Raw genomic sequence first — 24,143 nt, forward strand, 5'->3', positions numbered from 1 at the left:
GGGGCGTCTCGAGAGCAAGGCCGGACCTGAGATTTGAAGGCCTAGGCAAATTTTGAGAATGATGCCCTATAACAGTCATACGACAAAAAAAAAAAACAACAAAAAGAAATTTCACCGATTACAAGATACGTATAAATACAGTAAATGTGCAATCTTGAATATGAATTCATGAAGTATTCTAATATTGGTCAAGTATAATGAACACAAGAAACCGAAAAAGAAAAAAAAATCTAAGATTTTTATGAAAATTATATATATGTACATATATATAAAAAAAATTTGGTGCCCTCGAATTTGTGGTGCCTGAGGCGGCGGCCTCTCAGGCCTCCTCTCAGGTACTGCATGCCCTGCTCGAGAGTCTACACAAATTGTTATGAAATAAGCTGATAATGTATATCGCGCATTAGCGAGTGTCTTTTTTCTTTATTAATAGGTTTAACGTCTACAAGACCACAACATATCCTCAACTTGATTCTCTGAATCTGAATGGTTAACATCAAGGATTATCGTGATAGTGATATTGCATACAACTTCTTGAATAATGCAAGGTTTTCTTTTGTTTTCTTTTTTCCTCCTACTCATAAGTCTTGCTCGCAGAAAGAAGAGGTTTAGAACTTCAGATGGTTCCGACGAGTAGAGAAAAAGAAGAAAAAAAAAACACGAGTAAGCTGAAAGAAAAATAGAAATGAAAATACTAGTCAAAGAGGGCTACTTTACAAGCTGACGTCTATAGTAAGAAAAAAGGAAGCTTTGTAAACCCTACTTTACTCCATCTCCCACATGCAGGGGTTGACCCAGAACTCCAGATCATCATCAACATCGATCATCATCATCCCCTTTCTCGTCTTCTCACATGCACAAAAATTGAAACACATGCGGATCGCACAGAGAGATGATTCAAAGAAACTACTATTGAAATTAACGATGATGGATTGACAAAGCTACGAGATCGATTCGAAATCATAATTTAGCAAGATGTTCAAGTCCATAGAGACTCTCTCTTAAGAGGGTCTTGGATTACATTGCTGGAAGAACCAAAGCTACTGAGGTACTGTGGAATGTTGCTGAAGTCGTGAGTATTGGACAAGAGAAGGGATTTCTGATCGTGATCTTGATACTGGTGATGATCTAGCATCTGTGATGCCGGTAAGGTAGCTGCAACTGGCTCCTGTTGCATCTGGATGCAAAGTATTTCGGCCTGAGCCACCGCGAGCTGCATTTGTAGATTCGAAACTTGATTCTGCAGGAAAGATATGGCACCAACGCAGCCGTAAACAGGGTCTCTCACTCTTGCATTTGCTTCGTACACCAAGCTGCTCACAGCATCTCCTCTTTGATGAAGCGGAAGCTCCTGTACATCACACTATTATTAGCACACAAGACCTAGCTAGTGTTATACAACTTCAGTCTTACTAAACTGCTCACATGATTGACATGTAAACAATGCGAGAGAAGGATTATATTATATGCAGCGGTTGTATGTAAGGAGCTTTCGAGAATTAATGAAAGAGAAATAGAAACCTGCAACATTTTGCTAACATTGCTAGCACCAAAGACCTTGTGAACAATGGCAAACTTGTGAGGGTCATCGGAAGGGAAGTAAGGGGCAAAGATGCAGTCCTTGGCGCAGCGGCGCCTCAACAATTTGCATGAAGCACATGGTGAAGTTCCTCCCATTTCACCCTAAGAACAACCTAAATTTCTCTCTTGAAGTAGAAGTATATGTGATAGAGGAACTTAGCTAGAGCTAGTGGAGAACTATAACAGAAGGAAACTAGCTTAGTGCATGTGTGTGTTGAAGGGGGAGGAGCTGAGATTGCATATTTATATTAGTTCAAGGGGTGGTGGTCTAGGGTAGAATGGTTCCACATGCTTCACCAATAAAATAACAGTACTAAACGTAATTAACAATTATAATCCAATTCATAGACTTAAAGCCTGGGAATCTGGATATACCAAAAGAGACAAACCAAGTGTTTTCATATACGAAAATTTCCTTTCTAGCCACAAATTTCTTGGATTTGAATGTGATCAGGAAGGGCACTTCAGTCACTCACCTGTGCAGCATTGCAGAATAGATCATTCTCCGGTTGACCACCGCCTAGGCGCGTGAAGGGTATGAAGCAGCACTAGGTTGGCAAAGCCATGCAGTTGTGTGGTTTTCACGTTCTGGTTTGACCCTTCTATTTCCATTCTGCTTCTGCATTTTCATATCTAGGTATGAGCAAAACGAGTAGGGCGAGAAGAAAATAGAGAGTGATTATTGAAATTGCACACAAATGAGTATTAAATCTTAGAAAATGTGGAAGCCATTAATGGGGGAGAGAGAGGAGGATTAGGGTTTTTAGGGTAAAGTAATGCACACAAATGAGAGGGGGATGTGAAACCCTAACCCGGACCAAGACACCGAGAGAGATGGTCGACTCAACGTGAATGTTTGTTGGGCGGACATTCACATGGAGAAACATTACATTTGTGACATTAATCTTTCTCTCTCACTCTATCTCACACACCCCAACAAACTCCTACAATTTTAACTTTGATACATATCTAGGAAGTGTGTATGCTAATTATATATATGGCCCTGTTTCTAATTTTCATGCAGTCCTATAATTAGTCTTGATGACCAACAACAACAATTCTTAGACATCAATTTCTTAAACCTTGTTTTTAAGGATCTCGTATATGACATCTAAGTTTAAACGCCCATAAAGATCTTGATACACGTTATATGATTCATCTAAAGCTTCTTCTATACAGGCCTCTATTCAAGAGGATATCATGTATAACATTTAACTTGTAAATTTACATTTTGACAGACATCATGATTGTATAGCATTTTGTAAAGCTTCCAGTATATATACATGCATACAGGTCCTTAGTAGTTTTTTCTTTTTTGTTGAGATATATATCTCACATCGGGAATATGAGATCTTGCCTGTGGGTTAATAAGGGTTTGGGCCACTCCACCCATTGCCAATTGGTTTTGGATGTGAACCCCAAACTACTTTATCATAGTATCGGAGCGGGTTACCCACGTCCACGTGTGAAGCCCAATGGCCACACGAACTCCACGTCACCCCAAATGTTGTCCACGTGCTAGGCTTGAAAATTCGCCACACGTGCGGGGGCGTGTTGAGATATATATCCCATATCGGGAATATGAGACCTTGCCTGTGGGTTAATAAGGGTTTGGGCCACTCCACCCATTGTCAATTGATTTTAGATGTGAACCCCAGACTACTTTATCATTTTTTCCTCTTTTAAAACTTGGTTTCAGTACTTCTACTCTCTTATTCATCTACCAGTCATACAAATCCAGACACAAGGAAATCACAGAAATACTAGCTATCCTAGCTGCAAAAACATGCACAGAAGAGACACTTCTGTGAACCAAAAGCAATAGTTTGATATCTTTGAGAAAATATTAGAAGTATTCTGTACCAGTTTATTATAATCACAGCTACACATGCAGACAGTTAATCAACTATAAAATTTGAGAAGATAAGAAAGGAACAGGTCAAATAAGGTAGAGAAGTAGTGCTTGAATCAAAGGTTAAGGAGTCACAGTCACACCTCTGTTTTCTGCTATCAAATTCAAATCTCAGTTCCAGAAATACTTAAAACGAAGAAAGGAATAATAATACATGCATGTACAACATTGCATGACTGAAAACCATCCAGAATTAACACGTCACAACCAGTACTGTAATGTATTTCAATTAATTTTAAATATCCCTCATCACATGTATACACATTATAGTAATACGATTAAGCATACATAAGATAATACGATTCCCACCAGGAAATTAATGTGACCCAATTAATGAGATCCGACATGAAGCAAAGGGTTAAGAATTTATTAAGACAGGAAACCCGTTTCGAGAGAGATTGAAACTAAAACAATTAGGAAGTGTGGAACCCTAAGACCTCTTCTCACTCTCTTGCATTTAATGATCTCCACATGATTCCAAGCTTCTAATCTTTTGTTCCGAGGAAAACAGCACTCTTTCCCTAGTTGTCATGGCATATGTATAATCCCTCTCACAAAGTTTCATTATCTTACTGCAGAATGCTCGACTCATTACAAGTAAGTCATTATACTTTACAAGCCAATCACAATTTTCGACACGGATTAACGACGAGAAATCAGTCATCAAAACAATAGAGAGTGATGAAATTGTGATCGACTTGCAAGGATAGCTGTTTTACATATAAGTAGTCAAGCATTTGTTTCCCTATCTTTGTTTACAAACCAAGTCTATAAGACTCTTAGAGATGTAGTAAGGAAAATGGGGCCATAGAAGTTGAATTTGTTCTAGTGCAGTACCTCAGAAAACGCGTGTTTCTATAAGAGTTTCAGTTTTCAGTTTCAAGTTTCAAACCCCTAAGCTCTAGGAAGAAGAAAAACTTCTACGCTCTAGACGGTGAGATCCATGTAAACTTTTTGTTTTTACTGCTTATTATAAGCCAATGAATAAAGTAGAGGAAAAACAGACATCTTTCACCAACATAGAGAAAATATAAAACATGCAACCTCCGATGCAAACATTGAATACACTTGCTTGGTGATATGGAAGATTCGATTCTTGAGATATGGATCATATATATATGTATGGTTTTCTTAATTTATCGAATCCAAATTCTAAAATGGAGGATAATAATGGAAGCAATGTTTGACAATGGAAGCTTGAGAAGTGGGGAAGTTCAAATGGCTACTGACCTGAAATTTCAATTTGCTTGAACAGAGTGGTGTTGGATTTCCAATGCCATGAAAATATTGGGGGTAAAGGAAAGCAGTGGGTAAAAGCAGCAGAGCCCCTCTAATAATTTGTTGCTATATAGCTGTTAGCTGCAGCCTGCATACATATTTTCCATTTTAAGATTCCAATTAGTACCCAAAAGACCATGCCTAACATTAAAAAAGCAAGCGCACAGATGATATAGACTAGAATATGCTAACAGAATAATCAAAAGAGAAACAGATAAGTATGAGAGCACCTTCTTTTTGTCCTTGAACCCTAAGAAATGAGCAAGCTGAATGCCATCTGTGTCCCTCTCCCTGCTGCAAGACTGGTATTTGGCTGCAGGGTTAATATGTAGTCATATCTTTCTTCCCTTTTATCGGTTATATACAACAACGTATCTATCTCTTTCATCAAGTAACTTGATAGTTGATACACACATGGTTGCATACAACCGTTCATATATCAAAAACAAAATATGTGACAGTACAACATCTAGTATTTGTTTCAACAGTTACACCCAATAGTCCGATACAATGTACAAGTATCGTTTCTGTTATTGACAGTACATGGAATCAACCCGATCACTCTATACCAGTTGATCCAAACCCTGCTCTGAAGTACGGGACTTGGTGCACATAACTAGATACAACTATAGTCTTCCTCTGATGCGTATGGAACTCCAAGGTTCCATTATAAGATGAGCAGAAGGGTGTTAGAAATGTCCATGATTTGACTAGGCTACGAGCCATTAACCACTCAACTCAACCCCAATAAGCTTCTGCTTTCATTCAGTTTTCGTTGATTTTGCATTTTGATTCCATTTCTGAACAAAGTGCTCGCTACACATGTTGTCTTCTTGAGAACTGGAGAGCTCACCATACTCTTCTGTTTTAGTCTCTTTTTCATGTAGTCTGCCGTCTGCGTTTGAACTGAGATCAGCAATAATTATATGTTAACACAAATCCTTGTAGCCAAAGATGAATCACAAAGAGTAGTCTAGTACACAAACCACAACGAAAAAGCACACTGTGGATTGTCTGAGATCAAGAATCACAAGACAGTGTCCTGATCATAGTATTTGAACATTTACAGTATCAAACATTTTAATTATCTAAACCCTCGAGACAAAATTTCAAGCTCTTGCCTACAATGTTTATGGAGATAGGAAGGTCGGTTAGATTTCTTGGATGTGATGTAGTAGCACACTAGCATTTGATACAGAGTATTATAGACGGAATTAATCAAACACTCATTTATCAATGAGTTGAATGGTAACTTGTTAAGATGTCTTATGTCTTATCTTCTGGAGAAGAATGATTATTGTATCTATTAACAGTGATTTCTGAACCGCAGCTCTCACTGCCTGTACTTACATTTTATCACTACCTGTTTTAGGTGAAAACTTAAAGTTCTTTTCCCTTGAATACAAACCCTCTCATTTTTAGATGCAGTGATAATGGACTATCACGATTAGATTATACTGTGGTCAAGGCAGGCAATTCAGCATTATTACTAGAACAACAACTACATATTGAAATACTTAACTCCATAGATTGACTGCAATTACTTGGCATGTATATACCAAACTTAATATAATTCAACAGAAATGTTCGAGATATTATCCAATTACAAAAACATACCTGAGTGAGAAGAAGCAGATGACATGGCACATTCTTTGAGTCTCTTTATCTTTTCCATAACTTGCTCATTTTCCAAGACTTCATCTGTTTTTGGGTATTCAGTAGATATCCTCTCGAGGTGAACTCCATCTGCTGTAGACTGTTCAGAAGACTTCCCCTTAAGGGATCTCAATGCATTTTCACAAGCCTGTAACAGTACATCAAAAGCTTAGAAACAAGGACAGACCTCAAAGTCTTATGATATTCTAATTACAAGATTGAAGAACAATCTGTAAGTTGGACAAAGTAACCAAACACACCACAACTTCCTAATTTGATATGAAAATGAACATTCATGATTGGAATAGGTATGCACATCTTTTCCCACTTCATCTGATAGACAATAAGGCTTCATATTACACAGCCAACATCCTACCCATGATTTATTGTACCAGATCATTCTAGACACTGATAGAACAAGCAATAAACACAACCATAACAAAGATCATATGAAAACTATAGTAGGATAGGGTACAAGATTGAAGACCAATGCGTAGGATGGACAAAGTGACAACAAAGTGACCAAACACACCACAATTTCCATAGTTCAAGTAAGTTTGAATATCTTCTCCAACTTCATCTGATAGATAAAAAGGCATTACATTACACCGAAATACCAGCTCATTCTAAACATTGGGGGAAAGAGGAATAAACACAGAAAATAACAAAGATCGAATGAAGTTATAGTAAAGTAAAATATTATCAACAAGTTCATTTGCTCCAAATTCCTCATGAGCCATTCAAGCAACTGTTCAAAAATGATTTAGCAACAGTGATAGTGGCGATGATCAATCATTTAGTCTCAGAACACAAACATTCCGCATAAGTATGTTTTCTTTCTTTCCCTTCGATTTTAGTTTAGCGCAAATTGAGAATTACAAACAACTTAACAATAAAGAAGTAATAGCCAAGAGTGATGAGGACGATCACACACACCTTTGCCCCAATCGAATAGAAACCGTTGTCCAGTAATTGCTGAGCAAAGTTGAGCCATTCCAGATGTGGCACCTTTAGCCATTGTTGAGCTGTAGACTTGAGATCTCGCAAAACCAAAGCCTCATATCTCAAAGCCAAGCAACTCTGCAAAACACAAACCGATCCACAAATTCAACATCAAAAACACTAAATTCGAATAATTTAATCCTCGAAATTCAATTTTTGACTGCTTGAGAACAACGAAATTGAGAGGAGATACCTCAACATCGCCGACGAGCGCGAAAGTGCGAACGAGAAATTCGAGAACGAGAAGCTTCTCCGCGACGTTTTTCTCAGAGATTTCTCGGAGAACGGAGAGGGATTCGGACCTCATGAACTGCATCAAGCCGGATCGGACTTCCATGGAGGATTTGACGTCCTTGGAAACCAGAATCGATTCCAGAACGCGAAGAGTCTCATCGCCGAATCTGCAAAATTTAAGCTTCTTAATACAGAGAGAGAGAGATGGAAGATTGAAGAAGAAGATAAAAGATCAGACCTTCTGTTCAAAACGAGTGAACGAAACGGCTCTGACATTTTGGCGGGAAATGATGAGGATGAGATTTCACTTTTTCAGTTTTCTTTTTTGTTCTAGGGTTTATATATGAACCGCAAATAGGGGTTATTGGTGGTAACTTGATTTGGCAACATTTTTTTGCCATCCAAATTCAATTTTCACCCTAACACTATTGGTTTTAGTGGAGTTTGATTAGTATGAGAGGTGCCGTAAAAATCAGACATTAGTTTTTTATCAAACAAACGACTGAAATGTTACAACGAGTCTGTCTAAGTCGAACTCACGACATGCTAAATGCTACAACGAGTCTGTATGAGTCGAACTCACGACCTCCTAAATGCTATAACGAGTCTATCTACTTACAGAAGGGAGACTAAGTGGTACTGGGCAATCAGACATTAGATCATTTGATCTTAAATGACTATTTTTGTACGCTAACTCTAAGATTTTTAATAAATTAAGAAGTATTTGTGTGCGTCCAAATTATTTGTTGCAGACTTGCAGCGTACATCAAATTCAGAATTGCCCGCAAAATGGTTTGAGGAAAAAAAAAAAGGGTGCTGCTAAATGTACCCAGCAAATGACTAAGTAAACCCAGCAGTGAAACTTTTGCCTCTAATCTTCCGATACTACCCATATTTTCTAACAACCTGAAATTTTAGAAATCCCTTTAGAAAATAACAATTTGTTGACAAAAAGAAAAACAACAACAAAAAACAATTCACTATGACGTCATAAATCTTCCTCTACCATCTCTTGTCTTCAATCTCTATTATTTCTTTCTTTCAGTTCCATATCTTCAGTTATGCAATTGAGTCCCACTATACAAGAAATATCTGTAGACCTTGGTTTGTGAGGTTTCCTGGGTTCTAGATCATCCTTGAAGATCAATCCTCTTTCTCACAAGTTTCATTATCATAATTGATTATTTAATTGATATTCTACGATGCATTTCAACTCATTGGATATTTGGATGATTATGAGTATGAACCATTTTGTTACAGAGGTTTGTGGCATGGATTTTGTTCTCTTTGAAGGATTTGTCAACATCTCTGAATTATATGTATGGATGATTGATGAGCCATTCCTTAATTTCATGAAATAACAACATGGAGGTGGAGGTCCTAGGGATTCAATTTTGGATTATGGGGAAAACGAATTGAAGAAATCTCAAATCTGAGAAAATGGAAGAAAAAGGTGGACACCCCAATACAGTTATTTACTTATTTTGTTTTTAACAAAGATTTAATTTTACATTTGGTTTTAATAAATTATAATAAGGGGTAATATTAAAAGATAATTAATTACTGGGTCTGCTTAGTCATTTGATGGGTACATCTAGTAGCACCTAAAAAAAAACCGAAAGGAAAAGTCGTTTAAGGCACAATTTGTTGTCCACCCGAAAACCAATTAGGCAAAAGACCGAAACTGATCTCTCATACAGTAACAGTCGTCGCCGTCGTCGCGCCAAAGCAGTGACATCAGCAATGGCCGGAAGAGAGCCTCGGCATCTCCACCGCCTCCCTCAAATCGTCAACACGACGGCCCTCGAGGACCGCGTCGATCTCCAGCAGCGCGAGATCCAGTCCCTCCTCATAGACAACCAACGCCTCGCGGCCACACACGTGGCGCTCAAGCAGGACCTGACTTCGGCGCAGAGCGACCTCCGCAACCTGAAGGCGGTGGCCGGCCAAATCAAATCCGAGAGGAACGCGGAAGTGCGGGAGGTATACGACAGGTCGTTGAAGCTGGACGACGAGCTCCGCGGCCTTGACGCCATGAAGGCCGAGCTGAGTGTGGTCCTGAACGACATCGAGGACTTGAGCGCTTCAAGGATGGAGCTCGCGACCGAGTTGAAGACGATCCAAGGAGAGATTGAGAGGACTAGGTCCGACGAGTCGAAGCAATTCGAAGCCAGACTGGACGAAATTAAGACATTGAAGGTGGAGATTGAGAAAGGAAGGTAAAATTTCGAATCATGTTTTAAATTTGTGAGAGAAGTATGAAATTGCCGAGATTTTGATTTGAAATTTTGAAATTTTGTAACATTTAGGGCTGCGATTGAGATTGAGAAGAAAACAAGAGCCAGTAACCTTGTGCATCGTCAAGCTATGGAGGACTATATGGCTGCGTTGGCTCTCGAAATCAAAAAGCTTCATGGGGAGTTGGCAAATGCGGAGAAGAGAGCAAGGGCTGCAGTAGCAGCAGCAAATCCAGGTGATTGTTTCTTTTCAAATATTGTGTGTTTATCTCCATTGAGCCGTCATTGTTTTAGAGATAGTGTGTTTGATATAGTATTTGAAATAGATCATCGGTGAAATAGTAGTGAAATTTAAATGGGGATAGTGTAGATGTCTTTTTCAGCTCGATTTAGATATGCCAATGCTGCAGCATGTGAGTTTTTGATAGGCTTGGGTTGTTGTTTAGTTGCAGGTTCCGGGTACCCTATGGCTTATGGCAATGCTGAAATGCTCTACGGAGGAAATGCATACCCTGACCCTTATATTGTGCATCAGGTATGTGTATGACCTTGGCTTATTGATGTTTTCCATCTACTTCTTCTCATATCTGTTACGAGTCATTATGGTTGAAATCATAACCAGAATGCAATTGATATCTGTTTATGTGGGTATTAGTTTAAAGAGCATATGATAACATGGAGGCGAGTGCGAAAGCTATTCTTGTTTCGCTGGATAGATAGCAAGTCACAAAATTACGTTTCCAATTTGATTAATCAAATGTCTGGAAACGCAACCGTCTAGTCGGATATGATTACTGGGTCCTCATTTGGTATCTTAAGATCGCCATAGACTACCATAGATAGACTACCATAGATGAACCGCTTTCAGATGAATATAAATAAACGTATATATTCATCTAAAGATAGAAACTGAGATTGAAGCTGTTAAATCTTGAAGTTGAGAGGATAACAAAAAAACATTGGTTCTCTTTCTTAGGAACACTGCCCAAATTACTACAAGGTGCTAAGCTATTTGGAAAAATCTTAAGGTGTCTATCCTGCTGTGTATTCAACTATTATTGAAGTATCATTCCATCTTCTGTTCCTCAAACTTGAAGCAACATATTCATCTGTACTTCAGGGTCAGGGTAGTGCTGATGGCACCCCTCAGTATGGTTCTGTGCAAAAGCCACACTATGACAGTCAACAAACACGTGTACAGAGATAATAGTTCTCTAAGGCACTCGGAAGTCGGAAGACCGGAATCTAGACATCCAGACCAGAGTCCTGTTTGTACATCTTCAAAATGTAATTTCTCAACATTTGCAGAAAGTTTTGGCTGAGAATACAAGAGTCAAGTTCTTGCCCCGCAGTTTGGTTCCCTGTTTGGGTTTAATATATGTTTGTCATACTACTTTTCCTGCCTTCTGATTGAAGTGAGTCAGGTGACTAACCAAACACAAGATCATCGGCCAATGTGGGAGGATAGATTTGCGGACCTTTGTTCATGGCATGCCAAACTCGTGTATTTTCAGTTTAGTGTAGCAGACTGATGTAAATAGCATCCATAGTTCTAGATCGCCAATTGAAAAGTCGGTATGATTTTTCCTACTGTGTGGTCTAGTGACATAAATATCTCCTTAGTGAAAATGTCGTAAGTTCAACTTGTATATCAATTGCTTATTTGACCAAAAGAAAAAATCGCTACAATTTTAATGATTCAATCATTTGAGAAGTGGATACTTGAACGTGAACATTCCTATTTACTCCTGAATCTGAATTGTTTCTTTAGATAACAGGTGAGAGAACAAAGGATTCGGTGGGAGGGCATCAAATTCCACATGTTGCCTTCAACAACAAAAAAGAAAAGGACAATGGATTAAACTAGATTCAAACATGTTTCACATTTACATTCGAATGAATATGAGCTAGCTTGACGTTTCTGTGATGCCCATCCTAACATAATAGTTCTCCATGTTAGTATCAAACAAGCAATAACCACCATTCATGGAGTACTCGTAGATGAGATAGCTATGCATGGTTCCTTGCTCACCCCACCCAAAATAAGACTGAAGACTGCGAGTGCTAAGGAGCAGATCCACAATACCATCCATTTATGTGCATTAACCATAATCTACAACTTTATTACCCAGAATGATCCCTATATGCTGATGTTCTATCATATTCCATAATGATGCATAGCAATATAAGCATATAAGCATCTCTTAAATGCCACATGTTTTTAGTTGCCAACCTAAAAACATACCACTTAATATCATAAATCAAACACAGGAAATACATAATCTTAAACATAGCGTGGTCTTTTTATTGAAGTACAACATAACTTTTTATTGAAGTACAACATGACTAATAATGATGATGCATTACAAGTTTAGGACCAAAAATCCAGGCCAGAACATGCATGCATAGACATAATCATGATCATGCATTTCACAATATATATGAAATGATCAGATGCAATCAAACATCCAGTGCAGAGGCTGGATAGTCTCCAAGCAAGTGTTAAATAAGAATTGCGAAAGAGCAGCACTCACCTGAAAAATACACCTACCTTAGCAGCAAGCAATTTGGAGATTATCCACTTGTCTCTAAAAAAAACATTCACACAACGTAATCAATCCAAAGCACCTATAATTTAAACCCTTCCAGGTATGGGTAGTTGAATTAGAGGACAGAGGTATTGCCCAGGGTTATTGAACAACCTACCTCTTAGTCTCCAGTTTAAGATCCCTCCAAAACGAATACAAAAATCCTCAAGACAACAATTCTCATTACATAAAATGTGCTTGATCTGGAAATTCTCTCAATATGGACGCGAACGGTTTCCACCATGCTGATGTCTGTCAGGGCCACCATCTCGGTTATCCCTGCGCCTGTCACCACCCCCATAACCACCTCTACCACCACTGTTATCACAAACAAATTAGTCAGCACACAGTTGAAGATGATATTTGCATTGTCTACAACAATCAAGCCATTGAAACCAGAAACTGGTTTAAAAAGACATGTCCCGCAGGAAATAAACCATCAACTCAGCCATAACAATGAATCTATCCCAAAAATAAAAGGCATGGTGACTAAGCAAACCGCAAATCAGAAAGCATAATGCTCGTACTGTGACTGGCTAAGTTGAAAGAAGAATGCCCAAATATTTTACCAAGTTCATTTGAACTTCACATCAAATTAGAAACAGTTGATAGGTAAATACCCATTGTCGTAAGTCCTAGGTGCCGACCTCTCTGCCATTGCAACACTAATTTTATAGCCTCTAACGTCATGACCTGTGAGCATAGCACATGTGAGTACATAGAACCTACAAAAGCATCACCGCATGCAGAATGACAACAAGAAATTACCATTGTAAAAGCTGCCGGCTGAGTGTGCAGCATTTGGATCTTCATATGCTAAACAAGCATCACCTTTGTTCTTTCCCGAATCATCTGTGTAAATCTTGATGTTATATGGCCACTGATCCTTGTACCCACGTTTCTGCTTAATTCTTCCAACCTACAACAATAACTTTGCATGAGCTAACCACATCAAGGCCTAACCAACTTCTGAAGAAACAAAAAAAGATTTAACTAGTCACTATGCTCATTACTTTTCCTACAAATGTCTAGTAAAGTTTGTTACAAATTCATCATCCATCAATTGGAAATAATAACTAGAGCTGTAGTTATGCTGATGAAACAACATAAAAATGACTAAATCAAAATGCAAATACTGAAGCTAGGAGGAGGTAATTGAAAATTGGCTACAAATAACCCAGGCGTAAAACAACTAAAACTGAAATTTAAAACTGCATGGTTCCTAAAGTTCGAAAGAAGATATGGATTTTACTTGTCCAATGCCTCCAAAAAGAGCTTGCAGTTCCTCAACTGTGACATCTGGTGGCAGATTTGATATGTAGATTCTAGCATTGTCACAAGTATCATCACAGTTCTCGTCACATTGCTTCACCTTAGCCGGGGCCTCAGCAGGAGCACTTCCATAACCACCTCGACCACCACCACTACCATATCCGCCATCATATTTAGCAGGAGGGCCACCTCGGCCACCACTCCTTGCATCACCCGAACCATCACCACCATAACCACCTGCAGGACCCCCATAGGATGGAGGATATGAAGCAGGCCCACCAGTATAACTTGTAGGAGGTGGCACTGCATCTGTTCCATAACTGGCATTGTATGACGGTTGGTAACTGCCACCTGCACCATAAGATGGAGGAGCAGCAGGAGCCTGACCATACCCGCCATCTTCTCTTCCTTGGCTACCACCATAAGAACCGCCTCTACTACCACCTCCACCTCTACTATCAAAACCACCCCCTCTGCCCCCATCATAACTGCCACCTTTACCTCCTTCATAGTTGCCACTTCGACCCCCATCATAATTACCACCTCTGCCACCACGGCTATCACCATAGCCCCCACCACTTCCACCTCTATAACCACCTCCACCACGGTCTCCACCACCGCCACCACCCCCCGCAGGAGAGGGAGTACCACACTTGTTACACTCGGTTCTTCTTGCAAAGTTCATATTCCCACAGCTATATACAAGTATTACCAATTTCAAAATCGTAAATTCAGATGCCCGAGTAAATACCAATCAAAATCTAAAGCCTTCTACATTACAACTACCCTATATATGCAAGCATAGATTCATAAAAGATAACCGTAAATAAATAGATCAGAAGACAAGATAAAGCTACATAGGGAGAGAAAGGACTAACCCTGGATTAGGGCAAGGCCAATCACCATCCCTTCCACTGCCACCGCGGCCACCTCTGCCGCCGCCGCCACCTCCTCCGCGGCCACCACCACGATCGCCCTGATATCCTCCACCTAGAACAAATCCAACAGCTCAAATTAAAACTCAATTAATAGAAAAACTACAAAAAAAAAACCCTAACAGGACCAAAGAAATCGAAATCCTAATACATACCTCGACCGCCACCGCCACCATATCCTCCTCCACCTCGACCACCACGGCCTCCACCACCGTAACCACCGCCATCACCACCTTTACTTCCATATCCACCGCCTCCTCCATAACCTCCGGAACCGCCTCCGTATCCTCCAGAGCCACCGTAGCCACCGCCACCGCTAGATCCATAGGGCGGGGCGGCGCCGCCGTCCTGACCATACATGCCAGCCATGATCTAGGTTTTCAGAGTAACGAGAGAGAGAGAGCGATTAGGGTAAAAAAAACTACTGAGAATGAGATGCGTCCGCTGAATAAAGAATATGTAGTCAAGTCGTGATGAGATTTTGTCCTCGCCGACTTGGACTAGAATTACACGTGTTTCTTTTGCTTCTGGGCTTCCTCTTTTGGGCCTCCAACCCATTTCATGTTTTCGAGAGATCCTGTCATACTCATAGATGTGGGAGGTAAGATTTGAAACCGAGAATCTACACGCCGTGCACAAAAAACTGTCCGTGGTTCAGATCACATTTCCGAACTCCCATTACGTATCTCAATTTCTTGATCGGAAATGTGGTCCACTTAAGTTCCGACTCTAGTTGTGTTCAAGTAAACACGTAGAAGCTTATGGATTCCACCAAATGCTCTAAATTGGAACAATTCGAGTATCTTGGGCACTCACAATTGCGTTTAAGTTCAAAAGTGAAGAAAGCACAGTTCAGACCGAAAAGAAGGAGAAAGCACAGTTTCTTTTTTCGCGTTTATTCAAAGCCACAAAAGCTTTGAGGAGTGTTGATCCCCTTTATAAAAGTGGGAGTAGAAGAGGAGCCTAGATTCATTTCTCAATACCCTATTTTTGTACATAAAATTTCATAGAAGAACTTCAATTTAATGAAACCTTTTACAAAGTTACATTACCAACACTTACAGACAACAAGGGACCTGTAGACAGATCCTTACAGCTTTGAAAAAATTTCCTTGGGTACCTAATTTCTACAAAATTTTCCTTGGAATGTATATCTAGGTAAATCGTGGTAGAAGTAACAAAATGGCTGTCGCAAGCAAGGTAATCAACTGGGAAACAGAGGCTGGATGAAGAGTATCTGAAAGCGAAGTGTTCAGTTGAACCAAAAACCTGCAGTTATCAATTGACGGATTAACAGTTGTGATCAAACCCAGGCCACCAAAGTCGCAGCTGTCTGCACTCTGATTATGCTGCTGATAGTAGCTATTAAAGGCATACGAGATATTCCCAGGCCAACTGATATTGGAACAAGATCCACCAGGAGACAGTGCAGAACAATCAGCAAGGGAACATGCCTGTAATGCATTTGCAGTTGCGTTAGACAAGTCCCTATTATTGTTCACCACGCACCACCTGGAAGGAAGGTACTCAACATCCTGTGCATTCACGAGGCTGTTTGAACCTTGGGTAAAATCAAAACGGTACTTGGCTTGACCATCAAAAGTGAAAATGCCCCAATGTCTCTCAAAATTACCAGTGCTTATGCTTCTTTGATCTTCATCTAAGAGGCTAAAAATGTATGTTTCAATTGGAGGATTTCGAGGTCTAAGTGGGGTCCCCAATTTGCTACGAAGGCGGTTCATCAGGCCTTTCATGAAGGTCTCTGCAGCATATGAAGTAGCATTCGGTCCTCCATCTGTAGGCCAACCAATCTGCGACACAACAATCCCAATCCTAGGAAACCCTACTGTTGACAATGCATTAACCAAGATGTCATAGTTCAGGTCAAAGCTGTTTTTGTACATTCTGCGACTGTCGTTACGAGCTTTGGTGTATACTCTGAAGAGAGTAAAGTCAAGGGAAATGTTTTTGTTCTGTTGGAAAGCTAGGAACGGGGAAATGGTTGCAAAAAATGGTGAGTTGTGCTTGCTGAGAAACTTGAGCAGTTGAATCATGGTCCTGTTGACATCGGCTCGGAAATGTCCTTTTGAAGGAAGGCTAGTCTCTGACAGGAAGGAATCGAAACTGCAGGGAACCACTACTTTCACCTTGTTGTCCAAGTTTGCTTGGGTCAAAGCTGTTTGGATATTGATTGCTGCTCCAAGCACAAAGGGGTAAAATTGCTGACCATAACTCTGGAGAAATGGCTCATCTCCCACAGCAACGTACCTGGAATTATTCGAGTTAGCTACCAATAAAGGAAACAACAATCTAGTGGACGAGCAATGTCCCTTGCATTTGGATTAAATTAACAAAACAAGTAGTATGTAGTTACTAATGAGGCTAATGTTTATTGAGCAGGTGACCTATGAAACTCCTGCTACAAGATTTTCTAATTCTTCTTTCTTCTGTAAACAAAAGACCAGTCCTAATGCAATGAAGCCAGTTTCTATTAGATTGTTTCTGGTACAACTACAACCTTGCACTAAAAAACTGAGACAACAAAGGAGGCAACATGCTTTTCTTTATAATCTCTGATACAAAATATAGTATCTTGTATCTCATTTCTTAGAAAGTATCTTGCTTTTTAGGACCAAAATAAAATAAATGTGTTTACTTGCCAAGAAATCAAGCAGCCATCAAACTAAAAGTTCAGTCCTCAAGCCACCAGCTAGCAACGAAACACCAATACCAGACACCTAGCATTTCATCCTTCTCGCATTTAAAACACTCTAGAAGCACCTCCAAATACCCTATGCAGGTTCATTTGATACCAAAGCCAATCCATAACACAATGTTCTTAGCATCAAGAAAAGAAGAAAACTACACTGTCACGTACTTTTTCATTCACAGTTAATTAATAGCAACGCAACTTCGAAAAATAAATCAAATTCTGTAATCTACCATATTTCCTAATAACTGCAGCACAAACCTACCATCTCACTTCAATCTAAGCAAGTAAAAGCAGCAACAAGATTGATTCTTTCGAACAATGACACTCGGTATTGCTTCAACAATCACAGTAACACACACATAAAAGCACTGAATCTCTGATCATATACATCATCAAGTTAAACACAAACCCATTAATCAACACTCATCAGAAAGCAGATCATACTCGATTTTGACGCGACTGCCGCCACTAGAAACATATCGAGTGACATTGTCATGGACCCAAGTCTGTGCAGCCTTCTTGGACGAGTTCAAGCTCCTAAGCAACCCATTAGGAATCCCCATAGTGACACCCAGATTGGACCCAGAAAGCGCTTCAAGAACAAGTGGGTCCGCGTCGAACAGTTTCACTCTGGTAATGTTGTTGGATTTCATGAGCTGGACGACCTTGGCCGGCGGCAATGGGTGAGACGCCGTCGTGCCCCAGTTCACGCCCACGGCTACGGAGCCGTAGGACATTGTGGCCAAGAGGAGGATTAGTAGGGAGAGACTTGGTGGCATTTCTGGGGTTGTGGAGAATGGAGAATTGAAGCAGAGAAGGAATAAATGAGTTAGAATTTCGGATTATGCTGTTTGGTTGTTATGTTTGTTTGTGCAAATTATTCTGGGCAGCCAGCGAGGTTGAAGCGACCAGTGGGCAGTGAGCAGCTGAGCACTGAGAGGCAGAGTTTAATGTCTCTTCTCTGTTTCGGGTCGGGTCGTATCTTGTTTTCAACCGAGCTACATGCCTACAAGGCCCATCTCTACTTGCAAGATACAAAGTCTAAGTTGTTTTCTTTAGAAAATAATAATTTTAAATACACACTTTTAATCTCTTAATACACATTCGTATTAATTTATATTTCACATCAAATATTCTAGACATGTTTAATGACTACAACAGACATCTATTATTAAAAAAGAAAAGAATATTAATCACAATTAAAAGTCTCATCTCCTATCCTGAAACCATCGAAACAACTACTTTTCCTTAAACTTGACTTTTTCTCCACAATTCATAGTTTCATACGCCAAAAAAAAAAAAACTTCTTTTAGAATTCATGACCCGATTTCGACTGCTACCAAATAATCAAATATATTGTTCGATCAATTTAACATCGGTTTCATTTTAGGTTCTGTCTTTTTTTTTTTTCTTCTTTTTGTATCATTTTTAGTTTTGATCTTGCAGACTATTTTGAAGTACTACATGTTCATCCTGGCATGCTGTATTGAAAAAGGTAGGTATATATGTTTAATAGCTAGTGACCTAGTGTATTTCTACTAGCTTGTGAATTTTGAAAATTTAAAATGGTTGATATTTTTTTTCAAATTCCAAATGATTGATGTCGCATTGGAGATTTGGAGTTTGTGTAATAATAGTCTTTTGATTATAAATTTGACGATGCAAAGAAAAAGTTTCTAGAATAAAATAGAAAAAAATACATAAAAGAGTTACCAAAATATATAGTAAATTTATAATAATTATACTAAGTAACATATTATTTCTTAATTTTTGATATAAGGGTATTATAGGCAGTTTAAGATGTGTATTAAGTTTAATATCAAAATGAAAAACTAGATGAGGGGTGTATTAAGCAATAGATGTGTATTAAGAAATTAGGTATGTGTATTTAAAATTTCTCTTTAGAAAAATACAGCTATCCTGTTAAAAATAAATAAATACAGCAACGGCCAAACAATTAGCAAAAGCCAAGTTGATACATAGACTCTGAAATGTATCAATGTGATACCCAAACACTTATATTAATATCGACATACCCTTAATTTTTGTCTGTGACGGCTCTATCAAATTGATGAAAAATCTTTTATTTAAGTGGAGTCAAAATTTAAAGGTTTACAAGACAGAAAACTAACCAATATAAATGATGGCTTGATATTGTTCAACAAATAGAATAATTTAAGAAATATGACCAATCATACAATTTGAGTTTCTAACCGTATTGTTTTACATGTTAGGCAAGATGTAATCATTATAGAACCACGAACATTGGTGACTGCGCAACATTATATTGTTTTACAAGTTAGAAGTTAGGCATGATGTAATCGTTATAGAATCACGGACATTAATGACTGCGCAACGTTTAATTTAGCTCGTCTTTGCAATACTAAACTTATATATCCAGGCATCTCAGCCGACCTTTTTAGTAACCAATTCACGACCTTTTTTTTGGCAAAATAGTTCATTGTACTTCGTAATGTGAAACTTCCTAGTGATGTGTTATGATTATTCCAATTTTGTCAAAAATGTTGTTAATAGAGGATCGGCTTCAGGTGATTTTTTGGCTCACCCCTTTTGGAGTGTTCCGGCTAGCTGATAATATACATCATTATCATGACCCAAGTTAATTAGTCGTACCCAGGCCTGCAGTGATGAGCAATCCAATGCAATCAGACCCACCATGGGAATCAAATGTAGTAATTAGTCGGCTTCTTGAATCAAAGGAATCAGAGTACATCATGCTGCTTGCTTTATATATACACACTCTCATTCATCACTCTCAAATCACAAATACAAGCACAAGTACAACCCTAAGTCTGAGGCAAAAAATAGTTATCAGTCTTTGCTTTTTCACTTAGAGAAACAAGAACATGGCCAAGTCCACCAACACATTTGCAGTAGCTCTTAACCTGATTCTGGTGGTATCTCTTATGATTTCCGTCTCTGAGGGTAAACACATCGGAGTGCATGGTTTCGACGCAGATTGCGATTCTGTCTACGGAGCAGAGTCTGGTGATTCCTGCAATAGTGTCATTGAAAAATTCGGAATAAGTAGTTTAGACTTCTTCATTAGCATCAACCCCAATTGCAATTGTGACGCCTTCTTCGAGGGGCAATGGCTTTGTGTTGATGGCAACCCAAATGAATGATCTCGAGGGCACATATTCATCGTTCTCAGTAAGCAAAAATACTGAATTAATTGTATGAATAAAGAGGATGAGCTAGATCTGATTTCGCCTCCTCTACGTATTATAAACAGTCGTTTCTTAATCTTGTTATCTCTTAGAAGGTTTAGTTTACCACATTCTCAAATCTCAAATGTCAATGGACATGTTCTATACAAGATTGTGACAACTGTCTTGTTATCTCTTAGACTTTGACAATATGTATCAGTGCATCACTTATCAAGGAATAACACTTAGATTAATGTCGACGTGCATTTTCTTCTTTATGCTCCTCTTAGTTATACATTATACGAAAGTTAGAATATTGTGGTTGATAGAGATCGATAAAATATCAGAGAGGGGTAGTTCATTCTGTACACAGGCACTGCCATACATCCTTCTAGAGAGGTCAAATATATATAGCAGCCGCCAGGTTCTGCGGGAGCTGCCGTGAAATGACTTTCACTGCTAGTATTCAAAGTCAACGTCGATATATAGACAATAATTCAAACATCAGTAAAGAAATGAAAATTGAAGAAAAATATCTAAATTTTTTCAGTTCGACTCAATTTTGCAGAAATAGACTAAGTAGCTAACTAGCTTGTGTATATACACACACAAAGCTTGACTCAATTTTGCAGAAATATCTAACTAGCTTGTGTATATATACACACAAAGCAGCTATCTATATACACGAGCCAAATAGCTCCCCCAATGAAAACCATGGTAGAGAAATTTGATCGTCTATCTTCCAATGTCATCCTCTTCATGATCATTTTCTTTATCCCAACTATTCTCATTTCTGCAACCCCTGCATGCAAACAAATCGATCAAGACTCTCTTTGGTCCTCTTTTATGCCATCTTCTCCTTTGAATTGGTCTTCGAACGATTGCTGCAAATGGGAAGGCATCACTTGTGATACAGCTGGTCGAGTTATACATGTGTGGCTTCCCTCCAAAGGGCTCAAAGTCAAAGGAGGTTTTTTTCCCTCATCATCACTTGGAAATCTCACACATCTCACTCTGATCAATCTCTCCCACAATTCACTTTATGGTTCACTTGATCAAACTGAATTCTTCTCATCTTTGAGTCGTCTTGAAATCCTGGATTTGAGCTATAACTTCCTATTTGGAGAACTACCCCTTTCTCTTCCATCAATCCGAAGGCTGGATTTGTCCAGCAACCACTTTCATGGTTCAATTCCATCTTCATTCTTCCAACATGCTTGGAATTTGACGAGTTTTAATATCAGTAACAACACCTTCTCAGGTTCTATCCCATCCTCTATTTGTCTTGATTCAATTCCTTTGATACAACTATTGGACTTTTCCTTCAATAATTTCAATGGTAGTATTTCTGATGGGTTAGGCAAATGTTTGAAACTTCGTATTTTTCGTGCTGGTCGCAATAACCTCTCAGGAATACTTCCAACTGATTTTTCTAATGCTACCAAGCTCGAACAAATTTCATTACCTCAAAATTCACTATCTGGAGACATAAGTGAAAGAATTGTCAACCTCGACAGTCTCAGAATCCTGGACCTCAACTCTAATGGATTCAGTGGCATGCTCCCTATTAGTATTGGTAAGCTTTCCAAATTGAAAGTCTTGCGCCTTCAGTTCAACTATCTAACAGGATCTTTGCCCTTATCTTTGATGAATTGCACCAACCTGATAGAATTGAATCTTGGATACAACAATTTGGAAGGCAACTTTTCAGTGCTTGACTTCTCCAAACTTAGTCAGCTTACTAAATTAGATTTAGGGGGTAATTCCCTCAGCGGTATCATTCCCAGAAGCCTTTACTCATGCAAGTCCTTGAAAGCAATTCGAATGTCCCAAAACAATCTAGAGGGAGAAATACATCCTGATATTCTATTGTTGAAATCATTATCGTTCTTGTCGCTTGGTCATAATAGATTGACCAATCTCACTGGGGCAATGAAGATATTGATGTATTGCAAAAGCCTAGTATTCCTAGCCTTTCCAGGAAGCTTTGTAGGCGAAGAAATGCCCGATAATCTTGGCATGGTTGACTTTTATGGATTCCAAAACCTTCGATTTTTATCTCTAGCTGAGTGTGAGCTCACTGGTCATATACCTGCATATTTATCTGAGTTCGAAAAGCTAGAGCTCTTGTATCTTGGAAACAATAGAATCACAGGGTCAATTCCTAGTTGGTTAGGGAATCTTCCAAGGCTCTATGCTATCGACTTGTCATTCAACCTCCTCTCAGGTGAGTTTCCCAAAGAGCTTTGTAGACTGCCAATGTTGATATCGAAAGGAACTGCAGCTCAAGTAGAGGATGATGATCTTGAATTACCTATTTACTCAGTCAAAGGTGCAGTGGTTTTACAATACAAATTGTCTTACTTTCCTGTAGCGATAAGCATGGGCAATAACACCATTAGTGGGAGCATACCTGTTGAGATTGGTCAATTGAAGCTTCTCCAATACCTGGGGCTTAGCAACAATAACTTGTCAGGCAACATTCCAGATCAAATATCGAACTTGAAGAACTTGGAGCAGTTGAATCTCTCTCGGAATCATTTGTCCGGAAAAATCCCATTATCATTTACAAGTCTTACTTTCTTGAAATATTTTAATGTGTCGTACAATAATCTGGAAGGTTCAATACCAGCAAACACGCAGCTCCAAAGCTTCAATGCTTCTGCATTTGAGGGAAATGCAAATCTTTGTGGTGCTCCACTTCCAAATAAGTGCCTGCCGGATGAAGACAAGGATGCTAATAGCAGGAACAGCCGAGATGATGAGGGGAATGATGACGACGGTGAAGTTCCATGGCTTCATATTTTCGTTGCTCTTGGGTTCATTGTTGGATTTTGGGGAGTTTGTGGCCCTCTGGTGCTCAAAAAGAAGTGGAGGTATGCATATTTTAATGTTGTAGATGTGTGTATGTCCAAGCTGCAGAGAAGGCTCGGATAAACAAATTGTGAATGAAATATTTATGTATTAATTCTCATCAATTGATACAACAGCTTTATATATACAATGAGGAGGAGAAAGAGCTATTATAGGAAAGCTATGAAAATACAATCAACTATCAACTAATTACAACAGCATAGTCAACTATCAACTAATTACAACAGCATAGTCAATAACGAGAAATTTTTCTGTCCTCAAGGAGGACCACGTCAACATGCCTAGTAGTCTTGGCCAATAGGAAGCAGTCATGTAGTATTTTTGGACATGTCATAATAAGGTAAAACAATTACTGATATACAGGGCCCTTCCACTAAGGGATCCCTTTTTTTTTACATATATGAGAGATGATGGATTACACCAACTTTTCGATCACAAATTCACATCTCCACTGTTTAATATGTAGTTCTATATGAATAGATCACTTCTGCAAATTTTCAGAAATTTTGGTGATCGTTAAAACATTCAAAACTATGATTTATATTTATAAGCATGAACGGTTCCGGTTTGGCAGATTTGGTTCATTCATTGATTTAATCTTGTTCGACACCTTAACGATCACCAAATTGGCTGAAAATTTACAGAATTGATCTATATATAAGGACCAACAAACTGAACGGTGGAGATTCAA

General features: G+C 38.9%; 6 protein-coding genes across 7 annotated transcripts; 2 read left to right on the plus strand and 4 right to left on the minus strand.

Annotated features, from left to right (window-relative positions):
- Positions 1–979: 979 nt before the first annotated feature.
- LOC101315134 (LOB domain-containing protein 12-like) lies at positions 980–1,782 on the minus strand. Its single transcript, XM_004296005.1, has 2 exons — positions 1,522–1,782; positions 980–1,351 (listed from the first exon to the last, which is right to left on the minus strand). The coding sequence occupies exons 1-2, from the start codon at positions 1,675–1,677 to the stop codon at positions 980–982; spliced, it is 528 nt and encodes a 175-aa protein (XP_004296053.1). The 5' UTR covers positions 1,678–1,782.
- Positions 1,783–5,730: 3,948 nt separating this feature from the next.
- LOC101315422 lies at positions 5,731–7,939 on the minus strand. Its single transcript, XM_004296006.1, has 5 exons — positions 7,902–7,939; positions 7,623–7,830; positions 7,364–7,507; positions 6,389–6,575; positions 5,731–5,813 (listed from the first exon to the last, which is right to left on the minus strand). The coding sequence occupies exons 1-5, from the start codon at positions 7,937–7,939 to the stop codon at positions 5,731–5,733; spliced, it is 660 nt and encodes a 219-aa protein (XP_004296054.1).
- A 1,347-nt stretch (positions 7,940–9,286) lies between these two features.
- LOC101310388 lies at positions 9,287–11,612 on the plus strand. 2 transcript variants are annotated; one of them, XM_004294728.1, is made up of 4 exons: positions 9,287–9,882; positions 9,973–10,136; positions 10,353–10,435; positions 11,021–11,612. In XM_004294728.1, the coding sequence occupies exons 1-4, from the start codon at positions 9,407–9,409 to the stop codon at positions 11,105–11,107; spliced, it is 810 nt and encodes a 269-aa protein (XP_004294776.1). In that variant the 5' UTR covers positions 9,287–9,406; the 3' UTR covers positions 11,108–11,612. The 2 variants fall into 2 exon arrangements, with proteins under 2 accessions (XP_004294776.1, XP_004294777.1); XM_004294729.1 differs by having other exon boundaries at positions 10,347–11,603.
- A 544-nt stretch (positions 11,613–12,156) lies between these two features.
- On the minus strand, positions 12,157–15,064 carry LOC101310877. The gene is made up of 6 exons (XM_004294730.1): positions 14,857–15,064; positions 14,639–14,750; positions 13,741–14,455; positions 13,257–13,407; positions 13,109–13,181; positions 12,157–12,806 (listed from the first exon to the last, which is right to left on the minus strand). The coding sequence occupies exons 1-6, from the start codon at positions 15,062–15,064 to the stop codon at positions 12,704–12,706; spliced, it is 1,362 nt and encodes a 453-aa protein (XP_004294778.1). The 3' UTR covers positions 12,157–12,703.
- A 785-nt stretch (positions 15,065–15,849) lies between these two features.
- Positions 15,850–18,204, minus strand: LOC101290942 (glucan endo-1,3-beta-glucosidase 9-like). The gene is made up of 2 exons (XM_004296007.1): positions 17,853–18,204; positions 15,850–16,963 (listed from the first exon to the last, which is right to left on the minus strand). Exons 1-2 carry the CDS (start codon positions 18,185–18,187, stop codon positions 15,850–15,852), a joined length of 1,449 nt encoding a protein of 482 aa, XP_004296055.1. The 5' UTR covers positions 18,188–18,204.
- A 3,088-nt stretch (positions 18,205–21,292) lies between these two features.
- On the plus strand, positions 21,293–23,515 carry LOC101291226 (tyrosine-sulfated glycopeptide receptor 1-like). The gene is made up of 2 exons (XM_004296008.1): positions 21,293–21,839; positions 21,990–23,515. Exons 1-2 carry the CDS (start codon positions 21,293–21,295, stop codon positions 23,513–23,515), a joined length of 2,073 nt encoding a protein of 690 aa, XP_004296056.1.
- The last annotated feature ends 628 nt before the right edge of the window (positions 23,516–24,143 follow it).

This window comes from Fragaria vesca, linkage group LG3 (genome assembly GCF_000184155.1).
Source record: "Fragaria vesca subsp. vesca linkage group LG3, FraVesHawaii_1.0, whole genome shotgun sequence".
NCBI lineage: Eukaryota > Viridiplantae > Streptophyta > Magnoliopsida > Rosales > Rosaceae > Fragaria > Fragaria vesca.